Raw genomic sequence first — 26071 nt, 5'->3', positions numbered from 1 at the left:
ATCTCTGTCAGATTTTAGCAGTGCAAACCATAAGTATCTTGCCAGTTAAGACTTGGCTTGGCAGTCAAAATTTCTTTTGGGCTATTGACTCCTGCTGTAGGTTTGTACATTATTTAAAAGGGGTCACAGCTCCCTTTCCCTCCCCCTTTTGTTACATGTTAAATCTGTTACATGGTTTCTTCTATGCTAAAGCTGAGTACAATGTTTAAGGCATCTTTTTCCTAATTAGAAGGTTATTTTCTTAGCACTAAAATGTTTGATGAAATACTTCTAGACAGAAAGGTCCAGGATAAAATATCTAATCTCTATGTATGTGAGAGAGGGAGAAAGCTATGCCCAGTTAAAGCACGCCTCTAAGTTAAAGTATCTCAGGCAAATTCTTTTCTCTGGTGACTAAAGCAGTGACTTAAGCAGGTGTCCCGTATCCTATTTATTTCCTCTTTCTAGTCAAGACTGTTGCTTTCTGCATAAGTGCATACTTGTTGGGTTTTAGATAGAAATTTGCCTTATTAGCCTAGTAGTTGGGAAGTCACTTTTCCATGAAGATCCAGAATCAAGTCCAGATTTAACTCCGAACTGGGACTTGAACTGGATCTCTGATGCTGTAAGTGAGTGCCATATAGCTTCAGTCTCCTGGTTCATCTACCTTTTCTTTTTGGGATTGTTGCAAATATTTTGATAAAAGAAATTAAAATCTAATTATAAAGGAGTTTGGTTCGATTAAAAAGTAGAAATTATGAAGCATAGGTATGGGAGTGTTAAGTTTGAAATGTAGCCATAGGAACTTAGGAACTTAGAAAATGTGTAATGTGTAACCATAAAAATTCAAGTATTGTTTAAAATCATCTAACCACAGAAGCTTTGACAAAGATTGGTAGTCTTGTAGTGTTTGTTTTAGAAACTGAGGAAACCGTTATGGACACCAGTTTGCTGCTTGGAAACACCTGAGAGGTCAAAAAGCGGACGAGTGAGGAAGACTATGAAAGACCACCAGAGGACTCCTGAAGACCACCAGAGACCTTCACTGTGCCTGCGTAAAGGACATTTACATATGCTAATGATTTCCCGGAAACCTAATGAATATGTATAACCTTTCCTGGAAACCTAATGAATATGCATGAATAAGTTTTGATATAAGGTGTATTGTTTTGGTGTTCAGGTGTGCGTGGTTCGTGAGAGGACTCACCCGCGCACCCGGCCATCAATAAAGAAGTGTCTGCTTATCTACACTAAATCGGTGTTGATAAGTTCTTTATTCCAAGTTTTTCGGCAACATGATTGTTTTTGGAAGAACTTCTTTTAACTTAAAAGAAAAAACAAATGTAAATTTCAAAACTTTCCATATTTGAGTGAAATATGTCTTCCGTTGTTTTTGAATCCACGTCAGAAATTGATGACTGTAGACTTAAGGCAACTGCAACTGGTATCACTAGTTGCTCAGATCAGTCAGAAGAGAGTTACAACCAGATGATCTGAGACAAAGTTACATATAGAGTAATGATGACCTATAACCCTCATAGAAAAAATTGTTTTATATTTTGACTTATTCTTTAGTATGTGCTAGGATCCATGATTATTACACCAAAGTCAACATTAATAATAGAAATCTGTCATCCCTTTAAAGTAAGCAGACCAGAAAAGTTGAGTGTAGGCTGGCAAAGAAGCATTATTTATCTCCTTCTGTGTGACTGCTTGAGGAGTCTGAATTAACACTGTGGCTCTTGCCCTATTTAAACTCAGATTTGTAGAGATACTATGTGGACTTTTATCTGTTAGTGAGAATATCCTCTTTTGTGAAACACAAAGGTATCACAGACCTCAGAACTGAGATGTGAGGAAAAATGCATTCAGGATGAAAGTAAAAGCTGAAAAAAATATTTAGAAGTAGATAACACTTTGGACCTGAGCTCTGCAAGATGCCCTTAGGACCCTGCTCAAAGGTACTGATTATAGTTCTAAAATTTAAAAAATTTGTAATGAGGGGGATGAATATTCTTGGAGGGCTATGAAAGAAAGTAATGCAATGACCATGTGCCATATTTCTGCACTTCTTACAGAATAGTATTTGTTTAATATATCAAAATGTTGTACTTTTACATGAGACTTGATTGTAATATTATCATAAAGCAAAAGTTAATCATTAAAAGATCACAGAAGCATAATGAATGGAAGAATCATTAACTTCTACTATGGGTTTATTTCAGTTTGGACTCTAAATGCTCATAGACACACAGGTGGACGAGAAGAAAAAATCCTGGAAAGGTATTAAAAAAAAAAAAGTGGGGGTGGGGAGAGAGAAAGAGAAAACACAACCCCAAATAAATCAAAGATGATAAACCCCGTATAGTTATCTGGGAGATCAAGAAAAGTATTATTTAAATTTATGTATGCTGTCACACCCATACCAACACCCACTTCATATGGTAATTAAGAGGACTGATTAGGTGGGGTTAGGGAAAAATTCTCATACTGATGTAATGGATGTTGCATCTAGACCTTAAGTATCTCTTTTGCACTCATACTTACATATAGAGATAGATTTTTGTGCTTCATTTTCAGAGGATGTTGTGAGTGTGCATGCTGGAATTTGTTGAAAGGAAACTTTTAAAAGATGCAATTTGTATGGTTTGAAGAAATCTAAGTCCTTTTGACCTCGTGCAGTTGAAAAGTTAGGCCAGGATCTTTCTGGTGTGTTTAAATCTTTAGAAACTTCTAAATCAATGACATTTTTATGAAGTTACATCACAGTTTGTATTTGTCTTGAAAGGGTTTAGGAGCTACACTAGCAATTATAAGAAACTATTTTTCGATGGTGCTGCTGTGTTTTGTAGAGAAATGGAAGTATAACATAGCTACTGTATTAAATTAATCCTTTGGATATTTGTCCTTCTCTCCTTGAGTAGAGGTCATTATCTGAGAGGGTAAAATAAGCAGTATGGAGGTATGGATGAAAGAAGGAGCCTTAGAAGCCAAGATACTAAATTGGAAGTTTCTCTGCCAAAGTAGTAGCTGAATTAAGAAATTCTACAGAGTATACGTGACTGCTGCTGGCCACCAGCTGATCTGCTGGGCTTGGCACCACTGTCATCCCAGGAGAAAAATAAATGGCTTAAGAATGAAAAGCAGATAGGAGGGTACCACCCTGGAAAATACCAGACTGAGAGGAAAAGGCAGTTTAGCAAGTCCTCACATGTTTTGAGGTGAGTCAAATGCTTCAGCAGCTCTGGAGTCCATCTAGCCTTAGCCTGCTTTCATGTATCACATTACAAAACATTGAATAGACCTTAGTTAACATGATGTTGTTTGTGCATTTTTAAGTATGTTGTTTAGCAACTAATTCCATCAAGAATGAGTGCTTAGCTGAAGATTAAATGAGAAAACCTGACTCATAATTCTTCATTCAGCTTGTACCCTGATCAAGGACATGCTCACTTTGCTCACTGTAACTTCTAACATGTAAAGAGGGTGAATAGGACAGATAATGTAAATGCTAGTTTTCGTCCGTAACCACAGCATTCAGCTATTTGTCTGGAAGGTGGTTCAGGCCACTTGCTATTCACTGTTTTGTTGCTGATACAAAGAATGGAACTCTCCCTTTTATCAAAAAATGCTCAAATTCAAGCATACACTAGCAGACATACACTAGCTCTATTCAACACCCAAGTAAAGAATGTTTCAAAACAGAGGTCCCATTTAGGAGGGTGATGGAAAGGCCCATGCCACTACTGTAAATATTCTGCCTACAACTGTGATTGTCCTCTCAGCAGAAAGAAACAAAGACTGGTCTGAGTGTATTCAAAAAGTCTTTAAAGTGATGTAGATTTTTTAACTGAAGATAAAACCCATGTAGAATAATCATCAAAGTGAACAGAATCTATCTGAATCAAGTGAAGTTTAATAATCAGATGCCCAGAAGAAAGAATTCTACAGAGCTTCTGAAGAATAGATCTTACTGCTACTGCATGACATGTGTCTACATGATCAGTTTAGCAATCTTTGATTTACAGGGCAGGGCAAAAATATGACTTCACATAAATGTAGTCAAGCAAGCTTTTGTTAGCTTGGGTGATATCTATGGCATAGCAAAAGCACTGTGCAAGTACTGTATGGTGCGTAGTTTGTGCTTTTTAGTAGACTTTGTTCATACTGAACTCTGTATTACTAGGTTTCTGTATTGCTGCTGCCTGGTTTGAAACTGCGCTGGGTATGTCTAAACAAAATATAATGATATCCGGAAGGCAGCGTGGATGTTTTTCTAGAGGCCTTTGCTAGACAGCTATTGAGGAGTGGTAGGAAGTATAATTTAAAGCAAAAGATGCTTGATGTGAATAAACCTGCTTAAATTCCTAGTTTGGAAGGAAGTTCCCACATGACTCCAGGTATGTTCTTCTGCCTTCATTCTCCCTGTATAAAATCAAATGTCCTTGTCTGAGTCCTCTGTGTATTGTGAAGATAAAAGCTGCCAAAGACTCTAAGGTATGTAGATTGTTTGGTTATGAGAGTAAGTATATCAGTAATGAAAATATTTCTTTTGATATCAAGGCCTTACAAACCTCTAAACTGTCTTTAGAACTTCAGCAATGGTGAATTAAGTCCTCTTAATTCAGTGTGGATCAGGAATGTAATTAGGAGCATTTCTGTATCGATTTTCATTTCTAGGATGCATTATACCTGTGAAGTTGTTAATGTAAGAGTGAAGATAGTGTGTCATTTTGTGTTATACTTTTTGTCAGTTATTCTTTTCATTTTATGCTGATGTAATTTGTCTGATTCATTTCACTACAAATAAATCTGAAGTATTCCAGATGTATGTCAAGAAGTAGGAATCATTTTAAGGAGGAAGCAATTTGGTGGAGATTCCCAGGAGAAGGTCACAGAGAGGAAACATTAGTTGGTAACACTGGTATTGACAACAAATGGCTGTGGAAATACTCAGTTTGCTAAGAAAAAATGAATTGCCATGAAAGAGCACCATATCTAAAAATATAAGAGGAACCATTCCCAGCTTCTATTAAGCAGGTGTAGTAAAACAAATAGCCTTATATTCTTGGAAAAAGAATAATATTTTTAGTAAGAGGAGGAAGACCAGCAACTACAATCAAACATTTATTGCAGTTTTTTCCACTGTAGTGCTTACAGTTGCAAGTGAACTTATTTAATTTAATTTTCATCAGCATTTAAATTGCTGGTTTATGGTCGGAATATCAGCTATCTAGATAGACAAACAATACTTGTGCTTGTAATTAACTGAATCTGGAACTATGTAGGAAAAGAATTCATACCTAATACATTTCTCCTAAATGCAGGCATATAAATAGAAAGCATTAAAACAAAACAAACCAACAAAAGAACAAACCACAAACCAAAACAACACAACAAAACAAACCTGTCATCCCTGCATCCCACCTACATGGGAAAGGAATTCTAACATGTTTTTTTTCTTTGTGCATGCTGAATGTTAACCAAGTCTCTGGCAAAGATTTCAGTGGGAAGGTAACAGGCATATTTCTATACTTAGGCTGTTACAGGCTCAGGCATACATCAAGTGTATGAGTTGAGGAATCTCTGCCTTGTTTGGTATAATGTGTGTGCTCTTGGTCATGTGATGTAGTACTAAATGTGCAGTCTCCCCATTCACAGTGTATCTGCATCTAGTCCTTGTAATTATCAAAAAATAGAGATGGGCTGAGACGTTACTCCAGGATTCATGCTGTGATTTAAGAAAGCAATCAGGGACAAATAGGAGGTTTGGCACTTTCATTTCTCCTTCCTTAAAGCACAAATGAATTTAGAAATCTTCCTTTAAATGCCTATGGGCATCTTTTAACAGACCTGGAAGCTTCTAATTCAGATAAACTTTAAAATTTATAACCTCTTGTCAAATTTGGATCCAATCTAGAATTAAAGCAGAGGGAATATTCCTTTGTGATGCTAATTTACCGGCATGAATTAAAGGAGTTTTTCAGGTTTGAAGCACCAGTTGGATTACTGTTTTACTATTTGTAATAGTGATAAATTCTAGTCATGCTAAAAAAAAAAGTTTATATGGCTGTATTCAGAGAAGTAAAGCTCACTCTGTGTGTTCAGTTTTGGTCTCTGAGAAAATAAAAATTAAGGTCACTGAGCTGATGACAAATTCAGGACAATAATTATAAAAACAGTCTCAAAAGACTCTACAACTGTAGTTACAAAAGCAGGATTCTCTAAGACATGGAAATGACATTACGTATGTGAATAATCAACCCTATTTGCTGAAATCTCTGAACTAGTATTGTAGGAAGGTTTTTAAGTCCTAATCCTGCATTCCAAGTCTTCCCAGGCATAGGACAGAAGGGACCCACTGCCAGCGCTGCTGTGAGATAGCTTGATGATAGTGACTCAGGTGCAGAGAACCCTAAAAGTATGTTGTGAGGTGACAGACTAGATTTAGATGCTGGAGATACAGTACACTTCCTACTAAAATGTTTCACTATTTTTTAAGTCAATCAGTATGTCAGGAGTTCAGTACCTTTCCTTTTTGGTGGCATAGACATTTACAGACCTCCACTATAATGGCATTGCTTGTTCTTTACTTGAGTGTTGTCAAACAAATTGGCAACAGTATAGGTTATGTCAGGAGAATAAAAGCATCATTCCCACAACATAGTCACACACCAAATCCAGTTCTTGACTTGGTTCTGAGACTTAAAAAAACCCAACAGTCGTTTTAAAGATCGCCCATCACCAAAGTTCTTAGGGCATAAAGGAGATCTTGAGTAAACCTCCAGCTCTTACTCAAAGTCAACAGGACTTTGAAAATCTAGTCTATACTCCCAGTGCTTGGAGAAGGGCTGAACTTCCAGTGGGCTGGTGGGGAGTTACTTGCTCAGTGCAACTTCCCTGTTGCTCCTGAGCCAGTTCTTCCCCACAGGGCTCGCTCTTCTGGTGATGACACTGTGGCAGGGACCCCTCTTACATGTCTTCATAATCACAACCTGCTGGGATGTTTTTAGAGCACGCTGTCTACCTCCTACCACTACAATAAAGAGTTCTACAAGGGTGTGTGAAGAGCTGTTCTGTTGAGAAAAGTGCTTTCGAGCAAGAAGTCAGCGTAATTATAGGACAAACTAACACTAGGCTGCTGCCTGTCAGCCAAGAGAATTATTGTTTGTGTCTGAGGGATGGAGTAAGAAGGGAAGTGGGTGGGAGATAACTGGAGGAGGTAATCTTGGTGACAACTTTGCCAAGAGTGTGTGTAGGAGGACAGTGGAAGAAGAGAAGAATATGGAGGAAGATGCTATTGAACTGAAATAGAGGAATAAGCCTCAAAAAAGGATGATGAAACTTTCCAGAATCTAAAGAAACAAGAACACTTCATCTTTCTGTGGGTGCTAATGGGTAGTACCAGTCAGTATGCGTGGACCCAGGGAAGGAGCTGATTGTGTACAGAGCCCTGTGGTATTTGGGAAAGGCTAACTGCAACTAATAAGTACCTAGAATCATGTCCATAGTAAATAAAGAAGTCGTATGTGAGACTGTCTATGCAGATTGATGTTAGCCCTATGTGATAGGGACACACTAAGCAGTGAGATTGTAGAAACATGTGTAATAAAAGGTAGAAAAAGGCCTTTGCTCTAACAGGCGTCTGGGAATAAATTGAGGACAAAACAGCATGGAAATTAAGTGAAAATAAGGCAAGTGATACTAATGGTGCTAGGCAGCTTGTATTGTTCTGAAGTGCTGTGTTATGGTAGAAGTCAGGTATTAAAGGCTGTGCAGGACCTAGTGAAACTGAAGAACTTCTAAAACTATTTACTGTTATTTTGAAACTCTGATTCAACAATTGCTATCTCAGGACAAAACCCATGTACTGTGGCTTACATCTATTGACTATAGCATGAAATAGATATCTGGAATTAGAGGAACAAATATTCTGCAAGATATTTGTTGTGTAGTTTGATAAAATTCAAAGTATGGAAGCTTGCATTGTGTATTCTCTAATTCTAGCTGACTAGAAAATATAACAAAGATTGCTTTACTCTGCGTGTAAAACTGTGTATGTTTAGCCCTTGCTGACATATTAATCTTTTACAAAATAAGGTAGGACTTTTAAGAAGGGACCATTTAAACCCGGACAGAAGGGCAGGGGTACTACCCTACCTGAAAATGTCTTGTTCCAGCTCATCAGTCCGTTGTTGGTCCTCCCGATTCTGCATTTGCATTTCCTCTTGCTCTTTTGGAGTGAGAGAACTAAGGCCATCCAAGAGCCATTTTTCTCGCAAGGCCTTTTTCTGATGGGGAAGAATACAGACAAGAAAGCATACTTTAAAAGTTAGGCTAATCAATCATTTACTGTATTTGTCTTGATGCCATAGGCATGATCCACATTCTTATCCTGTATCTAGCATAAGGCAACCTGACAGCGGTGAGTGCCACTGAAAGAGAAATACTAAAAAACATTTGTGTTTTGAGATTGACTTAAAACCAAACTCATTAAGAGCAATGTCCCATTTTATTAGTCCACCCAACGAATACATAGAGGATGTCAGTTGGTACCTGTAACAGATTAATATTTATAAGTGGATCCAGTGGTGTGTTTGTCCTCAATAAATCAAAACAGTTGTATCAAAGCATACATATTACAGACTTGTGCGAAAGGCACCATTCAGAAGAGCTATAGTTTTATTTCAATAGCCCTGATTTCTGGGGTCATGGCATTGTATAAATTCTGGGATGGCGTATAAAAGGTGGAAAGTTTCTGTAGATAAGATTGTATAGGGGGAAGAGATCTCTAGGGAGTTAGTGGTGGAATGCTATCTGTAGAGTTTACAAGGAACTTGGGTAATTATGGTAGTGAACTTGCATTTCATCTGGTGAGGATGTGTGGGGTAAGAGTGGGACTAGAAAGGTGGAGCATGGGTTGCTGATTTCTGGTTAGTGTTTCAGCAAGCCTGCTATGTATTTAGAACTGCTGTTGTATGGGAAATCCAGGGCTTGTGTATTTAGGTCTTAACCTGTTTAGTACCTGTGGAGTTCTTTCTGTACAGCAGTGGCTTATAAATGGGTGTATTGCATGTGTACAGGTAAGTGGATCTCTCAGCTGTGTTTTCAAATTTTGAAAAATATGGCTGTATGCACTGATTGCTTCCTACAGCTGCTTTACAATATGAAAGGTGGCATCTGAAAGTTGTCAGAGCTCTCTAAAATATTCCTGGTGTAAAAAAAAAAATAAATTAATGGAGATAAGTTCATATTTGCAGGCCAGAGGTTGTAAACCATGCAAACTTTCATGCACTCTTTTTACTCCATTCAATCTAACTTGGGAATATTAATCTAGTTCCTGCCTTGGGGAAAAAGTGGGAGGCATGGCTCCCTAGAAAAACTCTTTCAATAGGGGGGAAAAAAAGCACTCGTACAAGGTTTTTAATTAACCATGAATTTTCCATTTGTAACTTAGATTCCTTGAGCTGCCTGATTTCCCTGTTAGGATTTTGGGGTTTTTTCCCTATATAGTTTCACTAATTGTAGTAAGTGGATGAAGATTAAATTGGGTTTTGACTATTGCTGCTTTGAGGCAGAGCTGTGCCCAGCGCTGGTGAGAAGGCTGCATTAACCTCAGTGCTGCTTGCAGCAGCTGTTGGAATCTCTGCCTGCATCCTGTGTGTTGAGTCACTTAAACTGTTGCTTCCTACGCTTCTCTGTTTACTGTATACTTTACGTGAGGTTATTACTGAGGCCCAAGTGATGGAGGAGGATGCATGTAGGACTTGAAAATTGCATTAAAATGCAGTCAACTTGCTTGATGTGTGACATACATGATGTGACAGAAACTGTAGCTAAATCAGGTTCGTTGGGAATTCTGTGGTACTCCATGGTACTATTTTTTTCCTTCTCCCCCCCCAACCCCAGACCATAGGAGCAAAGGAGCAATGTTTACAGTTGCCTCAGCCCCTGCGGGCTCTCTCTCAACACTGGATCCTAGGAAATCAGTGGGAAACAAGGGCTGCTCAAGACTGATGTCCTGAGCCTTGACTCTGGCTGTAGGATCACTTGGCAGGACTTACTGGCAGTTGTGTCTTAGGCTCAAATGAAATAAATGCAGATTTTAGTAGAATGGTTTTATCTGATCTGGTAGATGCATGTAATCTTGTATTGGCACAACTCTTACTGAACACAAAATACTGTTTTCTCAAGTTAGAGGGAACACAGTTATTAATTCCCTTTCAATCAAGCTGTTTAGATTTTAGCGATAAGCAGGGCTCCTAGAAGAAAGATTTTAATCCTGGCTGGAACTGAATTAGTGTAGCGTTGCTGTCTCCAAAAATAAATCTATAATTCCTTGTGAGAGTTACAGCAAGGCTGGCACTGTAGACCTCAGAAAATGATAACACCCATTGAAATCAACAAAAGCTTCATGTATGCATAGGGTTGGGCCCAAGAAAACAAACTCCCTAAATACAGGCATAACACAATAGTGTTGTTTTTGCCTTTTCTTAGAATAGTTTGCTGCTGCTCCCAACTAAATACCATGTAATCATTTTAATTAGCCACTTTTGAAAGAATGATACATGGTGTATTTTGGAAACAGCCTTTGAACATCAGACAGTTTCAAGGCTGCTCCACTGAAGTGCGGGCACAAACCAATGCAGGAGCAGCTGCTTTGGGGCTGTCGGGTTCTTTCCACTGTCTAGCATTTCCTTCTGCTTAAAGCATCTCTAGCTCAGTACTAGGTTGTTCATGTGTTACAGCACTTATATGAAAGCACTTTCACTTTGCATTAGACTAGGTATGTTAAGGGAAAGGTATACTTGTACCTTGTGCTGTGATAAGACCCTGGGAATGGCCAGTGTTGGAAAGCAATCACTATCTTTTGTAGTTCATGATCATATCAGGAGTACTGTGACAATATTCTTCAAATTTTGTGAATAGCATCCTATGCATGCTCCAGGTATAACTGCACTGTAATTCTTAGCAAGGCTGGACTAACACTGAAAGATTCATCCTGTGCTGGAAGGCACAGGTGTTTTTGAGTTTGTGAGTCTTGCTCTCCCAGTGGGTATGGCAGTTCACCTTATGGCACATTGGGGGAGGCATAAATAATTTTCACAGTTTTCACAGAGGATGTAGTTCAACACTGTTAACTCCTGGAACAGGAAGATACGTGACCAGCACCTACAAGGTAGCACTAACGGAGTTCAGGCATGTCAGAAGCCAAAAACTTAATAAGCTAAACTAGAAAAGCTCTTGTAAAGTACATGCAAATCAGTGCTGACATGCTTTCAAGCAACTGTCTGGTCCTTTCCCTTGTTGCTTCAGTGAGAAGGATTCTAGATAGGGGGAAGAATTACTTGCTGGTGCAGCTAGAATTACTCTGGAATAAAATTTCCTTTGTATCCTCACTAGCAGCCCCCATTACCCCTTGCAGTTCCCTGAAGCCCTTGCCACACAGGTGTGTGTTTTCTTGCATGTCCTCTGCCTGAGGTGGTAGAAGCACATATGTAGGGAATAAATATTCCTTCTCCAGTGCTGTTCTACTGGATAACTAAGACCTGCTATGACACCTCATCTGTCTCTTTCTAGTAAGAAGTTAGTTTGCGGACAGCAAACAAAGTCACTGGGAAGCTGGAGCAGAGATTCCTATTTACAAAAAGGAAGTTTAACAAACAAAAAACAACCAAAAAAAACCCCAAAACAGAACAACCTTTTAATAAACCTGTTGCTAAGGGTTATAAATATGAGTGAAGGACAAAATGAGGAACAGGATAGTGATATCCAGCTAACAGGAACATCTCTATGACAGTGAGATTACTAACCTGCAGTAGTTTCCTAAGGGACAGGTGTGAGTTATGTTGAATAGGTCATGAAGCTCTAGATTTCACCATGTACAACTGATAGGAGTATAAATGAGTGGAATCAACCTGACTCGCTAGGGAAATGAGCTCTCAATAAAATTTACTGAAGTGCCTAAACACTTTAGAAGTCTAAATCTCTTTTAAAGCGATTTCTGCACTAGATTCTTTTGTTGTTTGACTCCATTGAAATACCTGAATTAGTCTGAAGCATAAATGTTCGTTAAAGGACAAGGCTTCTGGGGCATCAAGCAGAGGATGTTCATATAGTAATGTTGCATCTGATATTAAGTGACAGTCTTAGTACTCAGCTGGAAAAAGTAGTCTCCATTTTGGGCGCTCGAATGGCTAACAATATGTATGTATTTATACACCATATATATAGATTTAAATGTATGCTTTATCTCTCTTTGCCAAGTGAATTTCTTCTACAGATCCTTGATTTGCCTCATACACAATATGACTGATTTTAATTTTAAAACTTTTCTGTATGATATCTGTATGACTTCTCACAGAACAGGCAAACAAATCACATCCTCTGTCCTCTTCCAAAGGAAGAGCATTTCAATAGTATTTTTCCAGGAGTGTTTTAGCTTCTGTAAAATTCCATAAAACATCTTCAGAATAAGTGTAGGCTGGGTTTTTGTTTTGTTAACTTCTAACTCCATTGTACCTATTGAAGTTAGCTGAAGACACATGCTAAATCTGTAAGGAAACTGCCCTCGGACTCTGTCTGCACACCGCAGTAGTGAAGATTAGCTGGTTATCTAGAACAGATCAGTTTATCCTTCTTAAAAGAAGGGCAAAGGAGTCATTCTGAATCTATATGCATGGAAACCTGAAAATAAAATTGCAGTACTCCATGTAACTCCATGTAACCACGTACTAAGATGGAGGAAGGCAGTCACATTTGCTGCTCATTAGTTACAGGACTTGGAAAAGATACTCACCTCTCTTTTAGGCAAGACATTACACAATTTGTCAAGCCTGTTCTTATGGTCACTACCTTCCAATAAAACCTAAGCCTGGGTCACTTTTGTGTTGGCTTGCCTGGCCCAGTGAACTGGTTTATCATAACTTCTCATTATTTTGGCTTGACACAGAAGAAGAGAGTGGATGAAACCCAGGATCACATGTTTATCTTGGAGAAATCTGTTTTAAATATGTTTCTCCCACATTTGCTCAAGGAGACACACCACACTCTGGTATTGGATTCAACATTCCATTCTTGAAACTGTTTATCCACTCACATGATTAAAAGGGTATGTAAAATACTAAGTTTTGCATATTTCTAGAAGCATAGATTTTTGTCTTATCTCCCTAAATGACATATAATGCCAAATTGCAACAAATATTTAAAGAATGGTGGTGTTGGGTAGAAATTGTTGCAATTTCAAGTGTCTACAGAGGTGGATCTTTTAGTTTCTTAGTAATTTGGACTTTGTAATCCTGAGTTTACCAGGCCATATTTCAGGACAATATTTGCAGCATTTATGGTTTTGGTTTTTTTTTTTTTAAATACAAAGAAACAGCATTATTTTACCAAAGAGTCATTAAGCAAGCTGACAAAAGGCTATAGCCAAATAAAAATAGGCTGCTTTTTTTTTCTCCATAAAAGTGCAATTAGACCTCATGATTGTGCTACACCCTGTACCAAGTGAGGTTGCTGTAGTGGAATTAAAGAGTGAACACACCCAGTCTGAAATGTGAGGCTTAATTTTCAGCTGTGAGTTATTCCTGGTTATGATCTCATTTTATGCCATGAAAAGTGATCAAATAACATTAGCTCCTGAGTGTAATTTTTTTTCAAAGGGTGATGCTTATTAAAGTCAAATGGAGTCCTGGCAAAACTCCGAAAAGCTGTGGAAATTTGACAGTAAAAGCATGACTTAAATGCACAAAGATTTACATTCCAAAATCCAAAACCTTTATTCATGCTGAACGACTTGAGGCTATCATTAGTTACATAAATCCAACACTTTACTTACCTTTAAATGTTGATGTTTCATTTTTTCCTCTTCCACTTTTAGACGTTTCTGTGTAATTTCTTCTTGCAGTTTTCTTTTGTCCTACAAGTTAAGAGAACAATAAAACTTTGTTTAGAGAAATTACTTGTTGCTAAAAAAATTAAGTTGTTCAGTAGGGTGAAATTAATCCATGCAAATAAAGCCTTATTTTAAAGCTTATATGGTGCTCAGGCAGTGCATAATTCTTAGCAGCAACAGCTCATGTGTTCTATGCAGGTATGGTTTCTATTACTCCTTCTTTGAAGTACATTTAAACATGTTAATGGCCACAAAGCAGAGATAATCCAAATTAAAAATAATTTACCGCTGGGAAGGGTAGGGAAAGAAAATAGGAAGAAATAACATTTGAGCACAATCGTACATGCAAAATGAGGTCAGAAATGGGTCCTGCCCAAAATTCCTAAGGCAGCCCACACATCGTTTAGGAGAGGAAAGAGTCTGCATGGTCTACACTGTGCATGCAGCTGTGATACATCACTAAATGAAATGGGCTGTTGGTGAATCCAGCACTGAGTTTATGTATCTTGTGGCTAATAGCTGAAATAAATAGGAGTAAACAAAGACTTAGAAATTTATTTCATTAGTCGAATAGTGGTAAAGATCAACACAGAGAAATGTAGTATGCTTCATATATGTTGTTGTTACCTCTCAATTTAAAAAAAAATATGTCTGTGCAAAGGCTGGTTTTGTGGCTGCTGAACTTTAGAAGGAAAAACCTCAAGTAGCACTGATCTATCATAGTGCCACCTTCATCCATTTTGCTACAGATTATAGAAAAAAGGAAATGGGTGAACAGTTTCTGAATGCTGGCAACACATGTGTCTTTGGATAGCTGCTGTCACGTGGAGTATCCTTGTGGCTCCTCTGTATGAGGCCAAACGCTGATTTAGTACTTTGTGTCCTCAGCAGCCAGTGGGAAAGAAATCATGCCAAAGGAAACTAACCCTTACTCTTACAAGCTGTATTAATAGGCTATTCTCCTGGTCAGCCTTAATGCTATAAAATCCTGTTATTGCACATGGCAACTTTTGCACTTGTTTCTTGGTATGTTTTAGGGAAGTAAATTAAATCATCTGTTGTCTCATGCAGAAGTGCTTGACTGGGGGCTAATCCCCCTTTCCTTTCAATTAGAACAGATTACTGATAGTTTTTTTTAACAGAGTCTGTTTTCAGACAAGTATGGTTTAGGAGGCAGTTAAATTCTTCACAAACATAGGAGGAGACTTGCCCTTTCAGCCCACCTGAGGAACCAGCTGTGTGTAAGGAGTGTAGAAAGTCAGTAAGGAAGTGCTGGGCATAAGGCTGGGAGTTGTTCCCTGCTGTTTCTCTAGGATCTGGGATCTGGAAACAGGAAGAGCTGTAGTGTGCTTGGCTGAATCACTTCACTGTTACTGGAAATGAGCAGTGGGGCCACAGGCTACAGGGATGCTTTGTTGAAGCATAACAAGTAGGAGAAAACACCTGGCTTTGTGGAGATCAAGGGCAGGACTACAGGCTGGCCAAGCATGACTGAGGGTATGCTGGGGTTTAGTAGGGTGGATGAGTGTCAGTGATCTCTTCTTTCTTGCAGTCTGTAATGTGCAGTAGCCACCTATAAATGCTATCTGTACTTTACAGTTTTTCCTTGATGGTGTTAGTCTGCCTCTTTAATACACCAAAAAGAGCGGGTAGGGATCTTGCCTCAAGATACATGCTACCTTCATCTCTGTAGTGATTTTGAGTTTTGCCAATGCTTTTTAACACAGTTAACAAAGCTACTGATTTAGGATCATTACAACATGTAATTTTTCTGCAATGCTCCTTTTTAGAGACTTTAAGAGCTTCTATGCTGGATTTTACTCAGCTAGTCCTGATTTTTGGAGACATAGCATCTGGTCTTTGAACTCTACATCTTTCCTTAATTAGGAAATATTCCTGATCTCACTGTATAAATGGCCTTTCAATAACCCATCATTAGATAGCAAAGTGTGATAACAGCTTGTGTTTATAGATTGTTACCGTTCTTAGGAGAACTGCTTTTTCTCTTTACTAAAGTTCTGGAGAAGATTCTTAGCCAGAGAATGAACTTTTACTTGGCTTATACTATTAAAAAATATTCTAAGTCAATTTAAATATTCTCTTTGTACCAGTGGAGATGTGTACTAAGACTTTGAGCAGTCTGAAATGACAAGTGGTACACAAAAATACTGTGCAGAAAGAAATTGGAATGTAAAGGCACAAATAAATACATTTTAAATTAACTGTGTAATAAGGAATCTATTCAGTAATGAAACTTGCCTGTTTCTTTTGTTAGAGATCTACGTTTCTTCTGCATCTGATATTTTTTGCTCTTGAAATTTTCTACTTGTATTTTTTGGTGTTCTAGCATGTTTTAATTTCACTGGTTGGTAATAAACATCCATTATACAGTTATCCAGATTAAATAGGTTGAAATAGATTGTCTTTTATGTATCTAGTCAAAGAAAGCTGAAGGTCCAATGCCAGGAGCTAAATTTAAGGAACCTTTTTGAACCTTGCGTTGCCAGAATAATTTTTAAAACCTGTTAGGACACTTCCTACAGTGTATTCTGTTATGCTTTGTCTGTAAATCATGTCTTGCTGTACAAAGCTTTGACTATACATCTGGTGGAATAAATGTTTATTCTTTGATAGCTAAGGGATCCATACTACTAAACTTCATACTCTGCCCCTGTAGATAATCAGGTTGCTGGCAGAAGTCCTCTAATCCTCTCTTACTATGCTCTTGTTAATGTGGGCAAGATTTCTTTTTTATGAAAGAGCACCTTCATCCCTTCATCTCTGTTGTGCATCAATGCAAGGTGAGACTTGAGCCTTGGTCCTAATTTTTATTCTTACTGAAACGTGTAGGAAACTTACCTGACTTTTGAGCACAGAAAAGAATTGTGTTCTAAACTGGGTCTGTCTGAAAGGAAGGGAAACACATCTATGGAGCAGTGTGTTCCTAGGAATCTTGTGTGCCCAGTCCATTAGTTTGTGTCAGTGTTCCACAGTGGTGCCAATGTTGGTCTGCTTGGTCCCATGGCAGATGCCATGTACTGTCAAAGCCAATGTAGCAGCTAATGTTTTCATATAATTTTCCAGAGGTAATGCGTGGTTATTGAGGCGTCTTATCTGGAGGTATGGACACTTTAGTCCGATGGCATGAGACTGCAGAAATGTCATAATTCAAATCTTTAATCACAATTCAAATCTATCATTTTTGTTTTCCTATAGAATGGAGGATTTGATGAAAAAGGATTAAGCCTGAGGTTCCTCTTTGACTGTTTTGCTTTTGTATTTTAAGATACGACAGTCTCTCTAGCAAAATGGATGCATTTGATTTTTTTTTTAGGTGCTGTGAAGGAGCTAGGCATTTAACAACAGAAACCAATCAGGTTTTAGCACAAGTGTAGTTGTTTACTGCCCTGAGTGCCCCTTGCTATCCTCTGTTAGATCCTTTACAACCTACATCTTGTAGGCAGCACTTGAAATTCCCCAGTATGTTGCTTGGGACAAACCTTCCCAGGGCCACTGATTAACTTGCGATTGTAATTATAATGTGTTGTTTTCTTGGACAACTCATACTGCAGATTCTTAAACCTGATAATAACTTCACCTTATTTAGGGTCCTTCATTTCTGCAGTGCATTGTAACAAATACGCTGAGTGTTTCAATTAAATGCTCTCAACTATGAAAGTAGAAGCAAATAGTTCCTTTATGTAGCAAGAGTAATAAAAGAAGGCATGGCCAGAATCTACATATGATTTTCTATTTCCTGTAATGCAAGACACTAGAAACTGTCACAGTTTCCTAAAAAAATACTTCTCCAGTATTCGTCTGGAGGCAAAGATGCAGCCAGAGGATGCTAACCCTAGTTACGTTTGCAGGAGTCTTTATCAGGCAGGTGTGCTGCCCCATTCCCCTGCTAGATACCAGGAAGTATAAAAACGTTGCAAGGCCTGGACTTCGCTGGAGTGCCAAAACATTTCTTATCTTTTGAGCTCATACACTAGAGACAAAGTCCAGTTATGAGTCTGGTTCAAACACCATTGCAGTTAAACAAACAAACATTCTAACCCCCCTAAAATATTTCAAATTACCTTATCGTGGGCTTGAGTCAGGTCTCAAGTATATACGATAAATGCACCTGTTGGCTTTTATCATGTGTCATAATTAAAACCCAACCTGTTCAACTCCTCGAGATTTCCAGTTATGCCTTCTCACATTTATTTTGGCTCCAATAAGGTATTTTTTAACTCTGCCCACCATTTATTCAGCCAGTAGTGTTTGTTTCACAACTAATCTATCATGCTAAGAGTGTGAAAAATATCTTTGTTCCCATTATTTGTTTTTAAAGATTGTCTGTGACAGTGAATGATTCTTGTGTAGTTTTCCTTTCATCCCAAAGGGTCAAATTTTGTTTCAGTATAATTCTTTTATAACTGAATAAGTTTCAGTGGAGACCAAATCAGAGGAGAATTTGGATTCAGCCATTTTTGTTACATTAGGTTATATTCCTTTAAAAAATAGCTCAGTAGTTCCTCTAAAACATAATAAATCTTTTGAATCAGATTTCCCTTTAGAAGAGAAACTGAAAATGTTTTCTAATGTCTTCAGCATAAACTATACCGAGTCTGTGTCCCCTGTCGTGTCCCCCCCCAAAAAGAAAAAATCTGACAAGTAGGAATTTGCTTAATCCAAGCTTGTCCTTTTTTACTTTTCAGACAGCAATATTTATGATAGAACATCAATAATTCAGAAATTGTATTTAATTCCACAATGCAAACCAAAAAATCTTTCATCTCTCAGTCTTGTTGTGAAATGGGAAAATTGATTTGTTCTGGAATTTTCTAGCTGCCTTTTGACCTGCTGTCCTTCAGGCAAACATTCAGTTGTGATGGTAGTAATATGTATTTTGGACTGTCTAGTTGTAATTTGCACACATACTTTCACTGCTTTAAATTTAATTTGAAAGTGCAATACAACCCGTAATAAAGTCAGTACATGCAACTTTGCTGTCTTAAAGCAATAGCTTATAAACCAGAATTAAAAAGTTAACAATTTCAAGCTGACACAAGTCTCTTTCCTTTTTTGTCCTGGGATAAATCATTCTTCAGAAAACACGCAGTAGCTCATTAACACAATACTACTTCTAAGTCTTTTTTTTTTTTTTTTTTTTTTTAAACAGCGAGTTATAACTATAAGCACTTACTGTTATGGCCTGGAATCTTTCTTTCAGCAATTCGGCTTCCTCCATTCTAGAAATCAAAAACAGACAAGTAGTGAAGGAAAACAGAATAAGACCATAAGCAAAAAGCCTCCTGGTGAGGCTACAAAAAAAGCTGAAGTGATTTGATCCAATTCCAGAGTAGAGAGAAGGCAGAATTTTTGACTTGTCAGGAGAGTCCCTGAACAGATGAGTAGATCAGTCCAGACAGACACATGTAATGAGGGTGTGTAGAAGAGGCAGACGTGGAGAGTGCTGGCATGAGTTGACTGACAAGTTGGAACAGTGGAGCACAAGCCCTTTTCCTTCAGAAGCTGCCAACTCTTTGCTTTAATGTGCTCAGTTAGTGTGCCATTGCTTCTTTAACTGTTAAGTGCCCAAACCCGAATCTTCCAGGACCATGGTAGAAGTAAACCTTTATTATGTTCCTGTTTCTTTTTCTTCCCTTTGTGTATGCTTCTGGTGATAAACAGGTATTTTAAAATTATTAAGTATTCCTGTTCCTTATGAAACTTATTTCACCTGTGTGTTTTAACCTGTTGTAATGTTAGCACTGTAGATGGCATGGAGTTTTTTTGAGACAGCAGTTTTAATTTAGTTTCCTAGATGAAATTTTTAGAGAAGCTGTATTCATAGCTGGAAGAATGTTTTAGAATGGCTAACTTAAAGTAAAATAAACTTTAAGCAATCAGGTCTGTCATTGAATGCAAGTGTTAATCTGTGCAATTACTGGTCAGCTATCTAGGACTCAGGGGAAGCTTTGTCTAAGTAAGGATTTCAGGATCATCATTTCAGTGTTACCAAGATGAGTCTAAAATGCCAGTGGCTCTTACACTGGATTTCCATTCAGCTGACTTGAAGGGTTTTTTGCTGTGGACTTCTGCTGAAAACAGCATTATGCTCCTTAAGGGATGGCATACATTTTGACTTTTCCAATTATATGAGTAGGAGTCAGCCTTCCAAAATCAATTTAGGAAACTTGCAAAACAAGTGGAACTGCCTCTAGTAAAATCCAGTTGTGGAAAAAATTCTAAATGAGATAAAGCTGAATTCAAACAGCATAAAGATGTAATGTGAATCTGGAATCCCTTTGTTACTCGCAGTATCATGTAACTTAATTCTTTGTAAGGACGCCAACAGGAGAATCAGTCAGCATGTTTGGGTTTTTTCCTGCTAATTCATTGAGATGACTAAACTCAGCAGGATTTGGTGAGGGGTTTTATTTTACATGTCAGTACAGTGATCTGAATCTTGGTGGCAAATCAGGCTCATTACTAGCAAATTCTAAGATGTTACAGAGTTGAACACTTGATGATGAAGTTGCATATTTATAATTCAATATGAATCAATATTTAATTTCAATTTCCACCTTTCTAGTATGTCATCACTCATCCATGTACACAAGCAGACTACCCATCTCCACACTGGGATTAAGGATGCATTAATGTTTTGTTTACACTGTGATCCACCCTGAGGTTTTGTTCAAACTTGCAAAGACCCCATGTTTTATTCTCCAGTGAATATTATTTTTTAAAAATATTAATATATGCCTCATTTGGTCAGCACCTGAAATTAAAAATGTTACCACATAAAAGCAAATGTGAAGTTCAAAGGCAAGTGTACTGAGGTATATCAAGAGAAAGAGTACATGGGAATTTAAATGCTTTCAGTTTATGGATTTGAGAATAAGTTCAACCACCCCACTGAATTAAATATATTCTTGCTGCAGAAGCCAATAGAGAGACAGTGTTTCTGTTTAATCTTTCATAAGTTAGTATAGCCTGCCTTATTATATTTTGAAAAAAAACTCACAAACTTATTTCATCTTTGTCTTCTGCTAAGTTCATGTTAAAATTTAAGTGCATATGTGGACTTCAAAATGTTTACAAATATTTAAAGAAGCAAATGATTACATCAGACATAAGGAAGTCTGTTTGGGGCCAGAATCTGTACTCCGATATAAATGGGATTCCATTCTCAATGTATGAAGAAATGAGATCAGTATTTCAAGTACAAATTAGAATCAATGGAATTGCATTGCTTTGAATTTTTATGATTTAAAATATTTTCCTAACTTTATGCTCCAAAATTATTTAAATGCTTTTAAAAACCTTACTTGTGGATGCTATATATTTACAGACCAAAGAAGTATTTAACATGTCTTTCCCTAATCTAAACTCCCAGTAAATTGAAGTAACCTGAAGATAGTTTCTAAAATGTTGCTTCCCTTTTTAAGTAACCATTATTAAGAGAGTATTTAAAGCCCACTTTAAACATTTTAAATTGTTTAAATCATATATATCCCCTTGCTAGGTAGGATTTGTTGTTCAGTCAATAGGTTGTTTTCCAGTTATCTTAATCCTATTTTAAATGGGATTTATGTGCAAGAGAAGAAATGGACCAGCTGTCACTTTGTCTGCCCTTTAAGCCTGCTTCACCAACAGGAGTATCCTCAGTGTTATAGGTTAGATCGAACAGCTGTGTTTTCAGTCCGCAGGATTCTTGGAACAAGGTTTTTCCAGAGGAAACTATCTACCTATTCTGGAAGTTTAAGAAAAAAACAGAACAAAACAAACAAAAAAAAACCCAACCAAAAAACCCACAGAACTCTTGGAAGAATAATGTGTTAGCCTGCGTTTCTGTAACTGGCAACTGTATATTTTTCTTTTGGTAGAACAGATTCTCTGAGTTATGCAGAAAATGTTTATTGTTTCACATGATGAGTCATACATGTCAGACTTTTTGGCTTCACTTCTTCCTTTGTTTATTTTCATTTTGCACTGGGTACCTAATTTAGGAGTAATAATGAGAATCTAAAGCACAAGGTGAAAGAGTTGCATTATGAAGTCTTACAGAAAAGTGGGTGGGAATTCGGAAGAATGCAATATCCTGAACCAAAATCTAAAAGTAGGACCACAGAAGTACTTTCACAGCTGGAAATGCAAGTTCAATTGTCCATTTCTGGAGCAAAATCTGAGTAAATCCTGTCATTCCACAACTGTAGCAGCTGTCCCTGGCCATACTCTACAAACATAATCATTCTCAATTTTACTGTTACTCATTGCACTGAGATTTCTTTTGAAACAAATCATTAACCTAAGGTAATACATGTATGGTGAGTTATAGATTATTGTAGTAGCAAAAAATTGCTTCTAAGAAGAAACATCTCATTAAAGGTAAGGAGCAAGAAGCTTTCACTTTGAAAAAGTGAGTTTGAAGTGAATGGATTTGATCAGATTGTTATCGGTGGAAAATATAGCCTATACTTTCTGGAAAGAGTGGTTACTGTGTTTATGAATACCATTTTGTGCATCTTAACTAGTCTGATTATTTTACTTCATGATGAGCTGCCTTCTGTAGCTGTGTTTGAAACAGGAAAAGGGCATTTGGGACTTGGTATCAAAGTGAATTTTATATTCTTACAGTGAGCAAATGTACTGCCACTGTATATCTGTCTGCATATAGCCTTGAATCTCTGACAGCAGAGGAATGGAGAGGAGAGAAATTTTATTGAAGGTCCCTCATTGAAAATGTCTACTGCAGCGTCTTGCCAATTGACCCAAAGGTCCAGTGTCTGGGATGCCTCAGCTGACTGAGAAATGGCCTCTTCTCCAGCTAGAACCAAGATTTTGTATTTTAAAGATGAAAAATAAGCCAACAAGAAATAGAAATTTGAAGATTAAAATAAAATAAAAAAAAAACCTTTAAAAAAAGGTTAAAAATAAAATTAAAATAAACCTTTTGTTTATTCCAGATGAAATGCATACAAATAGACAACAAAAGCCTTTAGGTAGTTGTTGCCAAAACTTTTTTTTTTTTTTTTTTAGAGAGACTTTCTCTTTAGCTGTATGTTATTTCCCAAAAGAAACAAGGTGCATTTGTCTCACTCGAGGGTTGGTTCTGAAGGCCGTTTCTATCATTAGTCTGCAAAGTACTTCCAGCTGTTCCAGTCAACAGTGCATTAATGTTGCACAATAAGCAGCAACAGTTTTTGTCTAGGATATATCCAACTAAAGAACTCTTCTGGGATTCATCATGGTGCTTTTTTTTTTTTTTTTTTTTTGTCTAAAAAGCTTAAGACAGTTACACTTCTCACCGATGGAAAACTTAGCCCTCAGTAAATAAAAGGCTTGAAGTCCAGGGAAAGAAAACTAGCAAGAAGCAGCACCTATTGCATTATATTTTTTTACTTTAACCTGATTTCTTTCATATTATAAAGAACATATTTTCATGTATCCATCAAGTCATAAATTCCAATATAAACTGGAAGATGTTTCATGAGAAGTGTATGTGTTAATAATGGGGAAAAAGCTTTAAAGTGAGGATAACCTAGAGAGACAAAGTTAAAAACTATCCCCATAATATAATTTTATATGCATGAATTTGTGTATATATGCAAACATATATTTTATATATATATATATAATAACTAGTAGTAATTAGTAAAGATACTAGGTATTTTTATGGGTACTTGTACATGTTTAAATATTGCATCTAGGGGTACATATAACTACAAGACTAGTTGTGTGTAGCATGTCTATGGGGAGACTTTCTCACTGTTTGTTTTCCTCTGTGGCTCATACATCTATAGCTTTCTAGCATTTCAGTTTCTGTTGGTCACTAAATCTTTAATCTAATGACCTGTTTAGCGTGTGGGATTGCCTGACGCTTATCAGGTGAATAAAATTTAAGATGCTTTCTTTTAACTTTAGTCAGAGTGCAGATTGTATTAGCCAGTAAGCTTAAAGATATGTGATAAATTGGGGGGGGGGATAAAGCCTCATGTCCCTCCATCAAATTATACAACATTAGAAATTATTAAAAAATGTGTACATTTTTAGGATCTTAGAGGAAGTTCATACCAAAACCTCTGCCAGCATTCAGGAGGGATTAAATTTTGCCTTGAAGGCCAATTTTGGAGAAGTAATTCCCTACTAGACAGGTCTTTTAACGTAATGAATTTCTTGGGTCCTCTCACTGAAGCAAAACAGTATCTGAGTATCTCAGTTTTATACAGTTTTATGAAGCTAAATTCTACCTTCTTTACTTGTTTGAGTAGACACACACCCTGAATCTCTGGGAGGAAAAGCCTTGAACTATTATGTTTCTGTTGGTACAGCTCCCTTCCTGTTGCTATTCATAACTATGAATGTATTAAGTCTTTAAAATCAAACTAAAGAAACAGCTGTTGGTCATTGCCTTCAATTGTTTTTAAAAAATTGATTATTTCAATCATATTTTATACTAAATCTGCTTGTCAGATATCTTTCAATATTATAGAGAAGTTTTAGAATGCAGCACAGGCTCCGCTGTCTCTTCCATGGTAGGTGTGTGTATTATATGCACAGTGGAGCCTAGCTATATATGCTATTGTGGTAAATATAGATCATCTTGCCCCTGTTTTCTAAAATTACACAGTAAACTTTGTCAAAGTCTCTTGATTATTTTTTTAATCAGTTAAATATGTTTTTTGTAGCCTTTTTCATGTTCCCAGATACTTGTCAATTCTTGGCCTCATGTATTTTGGAAATGTTTTATGAAACTCTGAACATAGGAGGCTTTCCAAAGGAGCTTTAACAAACTCTGTTGTCTCTCATTTAAAAATCACACTTCAGTGAATAGTTTAAGTGTAATTAATGTGGTGATATTAAACATGAGAGTCTTAACAGAATGTGTTCAGGTGCCCAGATAAGTGATAGGATTGTGGGTTTGTTTTTTGTTTTTTTTTAATTCTAAACTGAAATAAATAAAACCACAAAGAGGCTGAAATACTCAGGATCAGAGCCTTAAACATGTTGTGGAATGCATTGCTTGCAACCCAGCATTTTCCAGCTGCTGCAGATACGCACTTCTAAGAATAGTGCAGAGTTTTAAATCCTACCCAGCCAACTGTGTGGGGAATTTTTAGCAGAGCGCTGAGAACCAGCTTTAGTTGTTGTGTAGTTTGTTTGTGTTTCATTAAGCGAAACCAAATACCCCATAAGCAGGGCCAAAACCTGGGGAAAGTAACAAAACCCACACAGGTACTGTGCTGTCCATAGTAAGGTAAACTGCATGACATATTCATCTGATTCTTGTTTTCTGATACTCTCGGAGAACACAGAGAGAACTGTAGTGGTGTTTGGGTCTAATAGGCCTCAGTAGGATTGCAGAGCAAAATTAGGGCTTTGCAGACATATTTTTGTGAACACTTAGCGCCAGATGTGGTTTCTCCAAGGACTAGTGCTGCTGGTGGAAGCCTTGAAAGTATAGATGATTTGGTCTAGAAGACAGAGCTGAAGTAGGAAGTGCTTAGGAGAATACTTTTCTTCCACAGCTGGAGCTGGGGGGGGCAGTGCAGAAGAGGCAGGGACAGGACTGGAGGTGGTGAAGCCATTCAGCATGTTGAAGAATAGGAGCTGTGTAGGTTACATCAGTTGATTCCCATCTCCTGAGGCATGGGCAGAGTGCTCACCCTGCTCCCCTGGGAAGCTGCCTATCCAGCCTGTGCCTGTAGCAAGGTCTACCTTGAGCACTGGAGCTCAGGTGTTCTGCAAGATGGGATGAACCTTATCTGATAGCTCTCAGCAGAGCAAAGAGGAATTACTGCTTTCTCCACCCACACTTCTAGCCACATTTTCCAGCCACTTTCCTTCCTCTGACTATTCTGTGAACCAATTGAATTTGCTAATCTGTCAGGAAAGCAATTAAAAAAAACAACAAACCAAAACCCCTAAATCCATGAGTGTCCACTATGCAGTAGCATTAGGGAGCAAGAAGAAATGGGATTCTGGCTGCAAGATGAGCAGCGAGAGGAGAAAGATGGAGGAAATGTGACTCTTCCGACAGCAGTGAGTTGCTAGATGAACTCAGCCATCTTGGAGGCCTCAGGCTTACCTTACCACAGTGGTCCAGGGACCATGAGACACCTTATACTGACATGTATAATAGGCACGTATGCTTAGCTGTTTATCTGAAACTTGAAACTGCTGTGAAGACATGATGACTTC

At 37.5% G+C, this 26071-nt stretch overlaps 1 protein-coding gene across 1 annotated transcript in view; it reads right to left on the bottom strand.

The window, feature by feature from the left end:
• The window catches only part of PALMD (palmdelphin), a 28490-nt gene extending 9127 nt beyond the window's left edge, over positions 1 to 19363 (bottom strand). Inside the window, exons 1-3 of the mRNA XM_009923425.2 lie at positions 19068 to 19363; positions 13817 to 13897; positions 8140 to 8270 (exon numbers count right to left, since the gene is read on the bottom strand). Coding sequence (XP_009921727.1) covers positions 8140 to 8270; positions 13817 to 13897; positions 19068 to 19112 — 257 coding nt within the window. The 5' untranslated portion in view covers positions 19113 to 19363. The remainder of the gene's footprint in view (positions 1 to 8139; positions 8271 to 13816; positions 13898 to 19067) is intronic.
• Positions 19364 to 26071: the final 6708 nt, after the last annotated feature.

This window comes from Haliaeetus albicilla, chromosome 8 (assembly GCF_947461875.1).
Source record: "Haliaeetus albicilla chromosome 8, bHalAlb1.1, whole genome shotgun sequence".
NCBI classification, from domain to species: Eukaryota; Metazoa; Chordata; class Aves; order Accipitriformes; family Accipitridae; genus Haliaeetus; species Haliaeetus albicilla.
The sequence above is the reverse complement of the archived record's forward strand: the minus strand, read 5'-3'. Positions and strand labels throughout refer to the sequence as shown.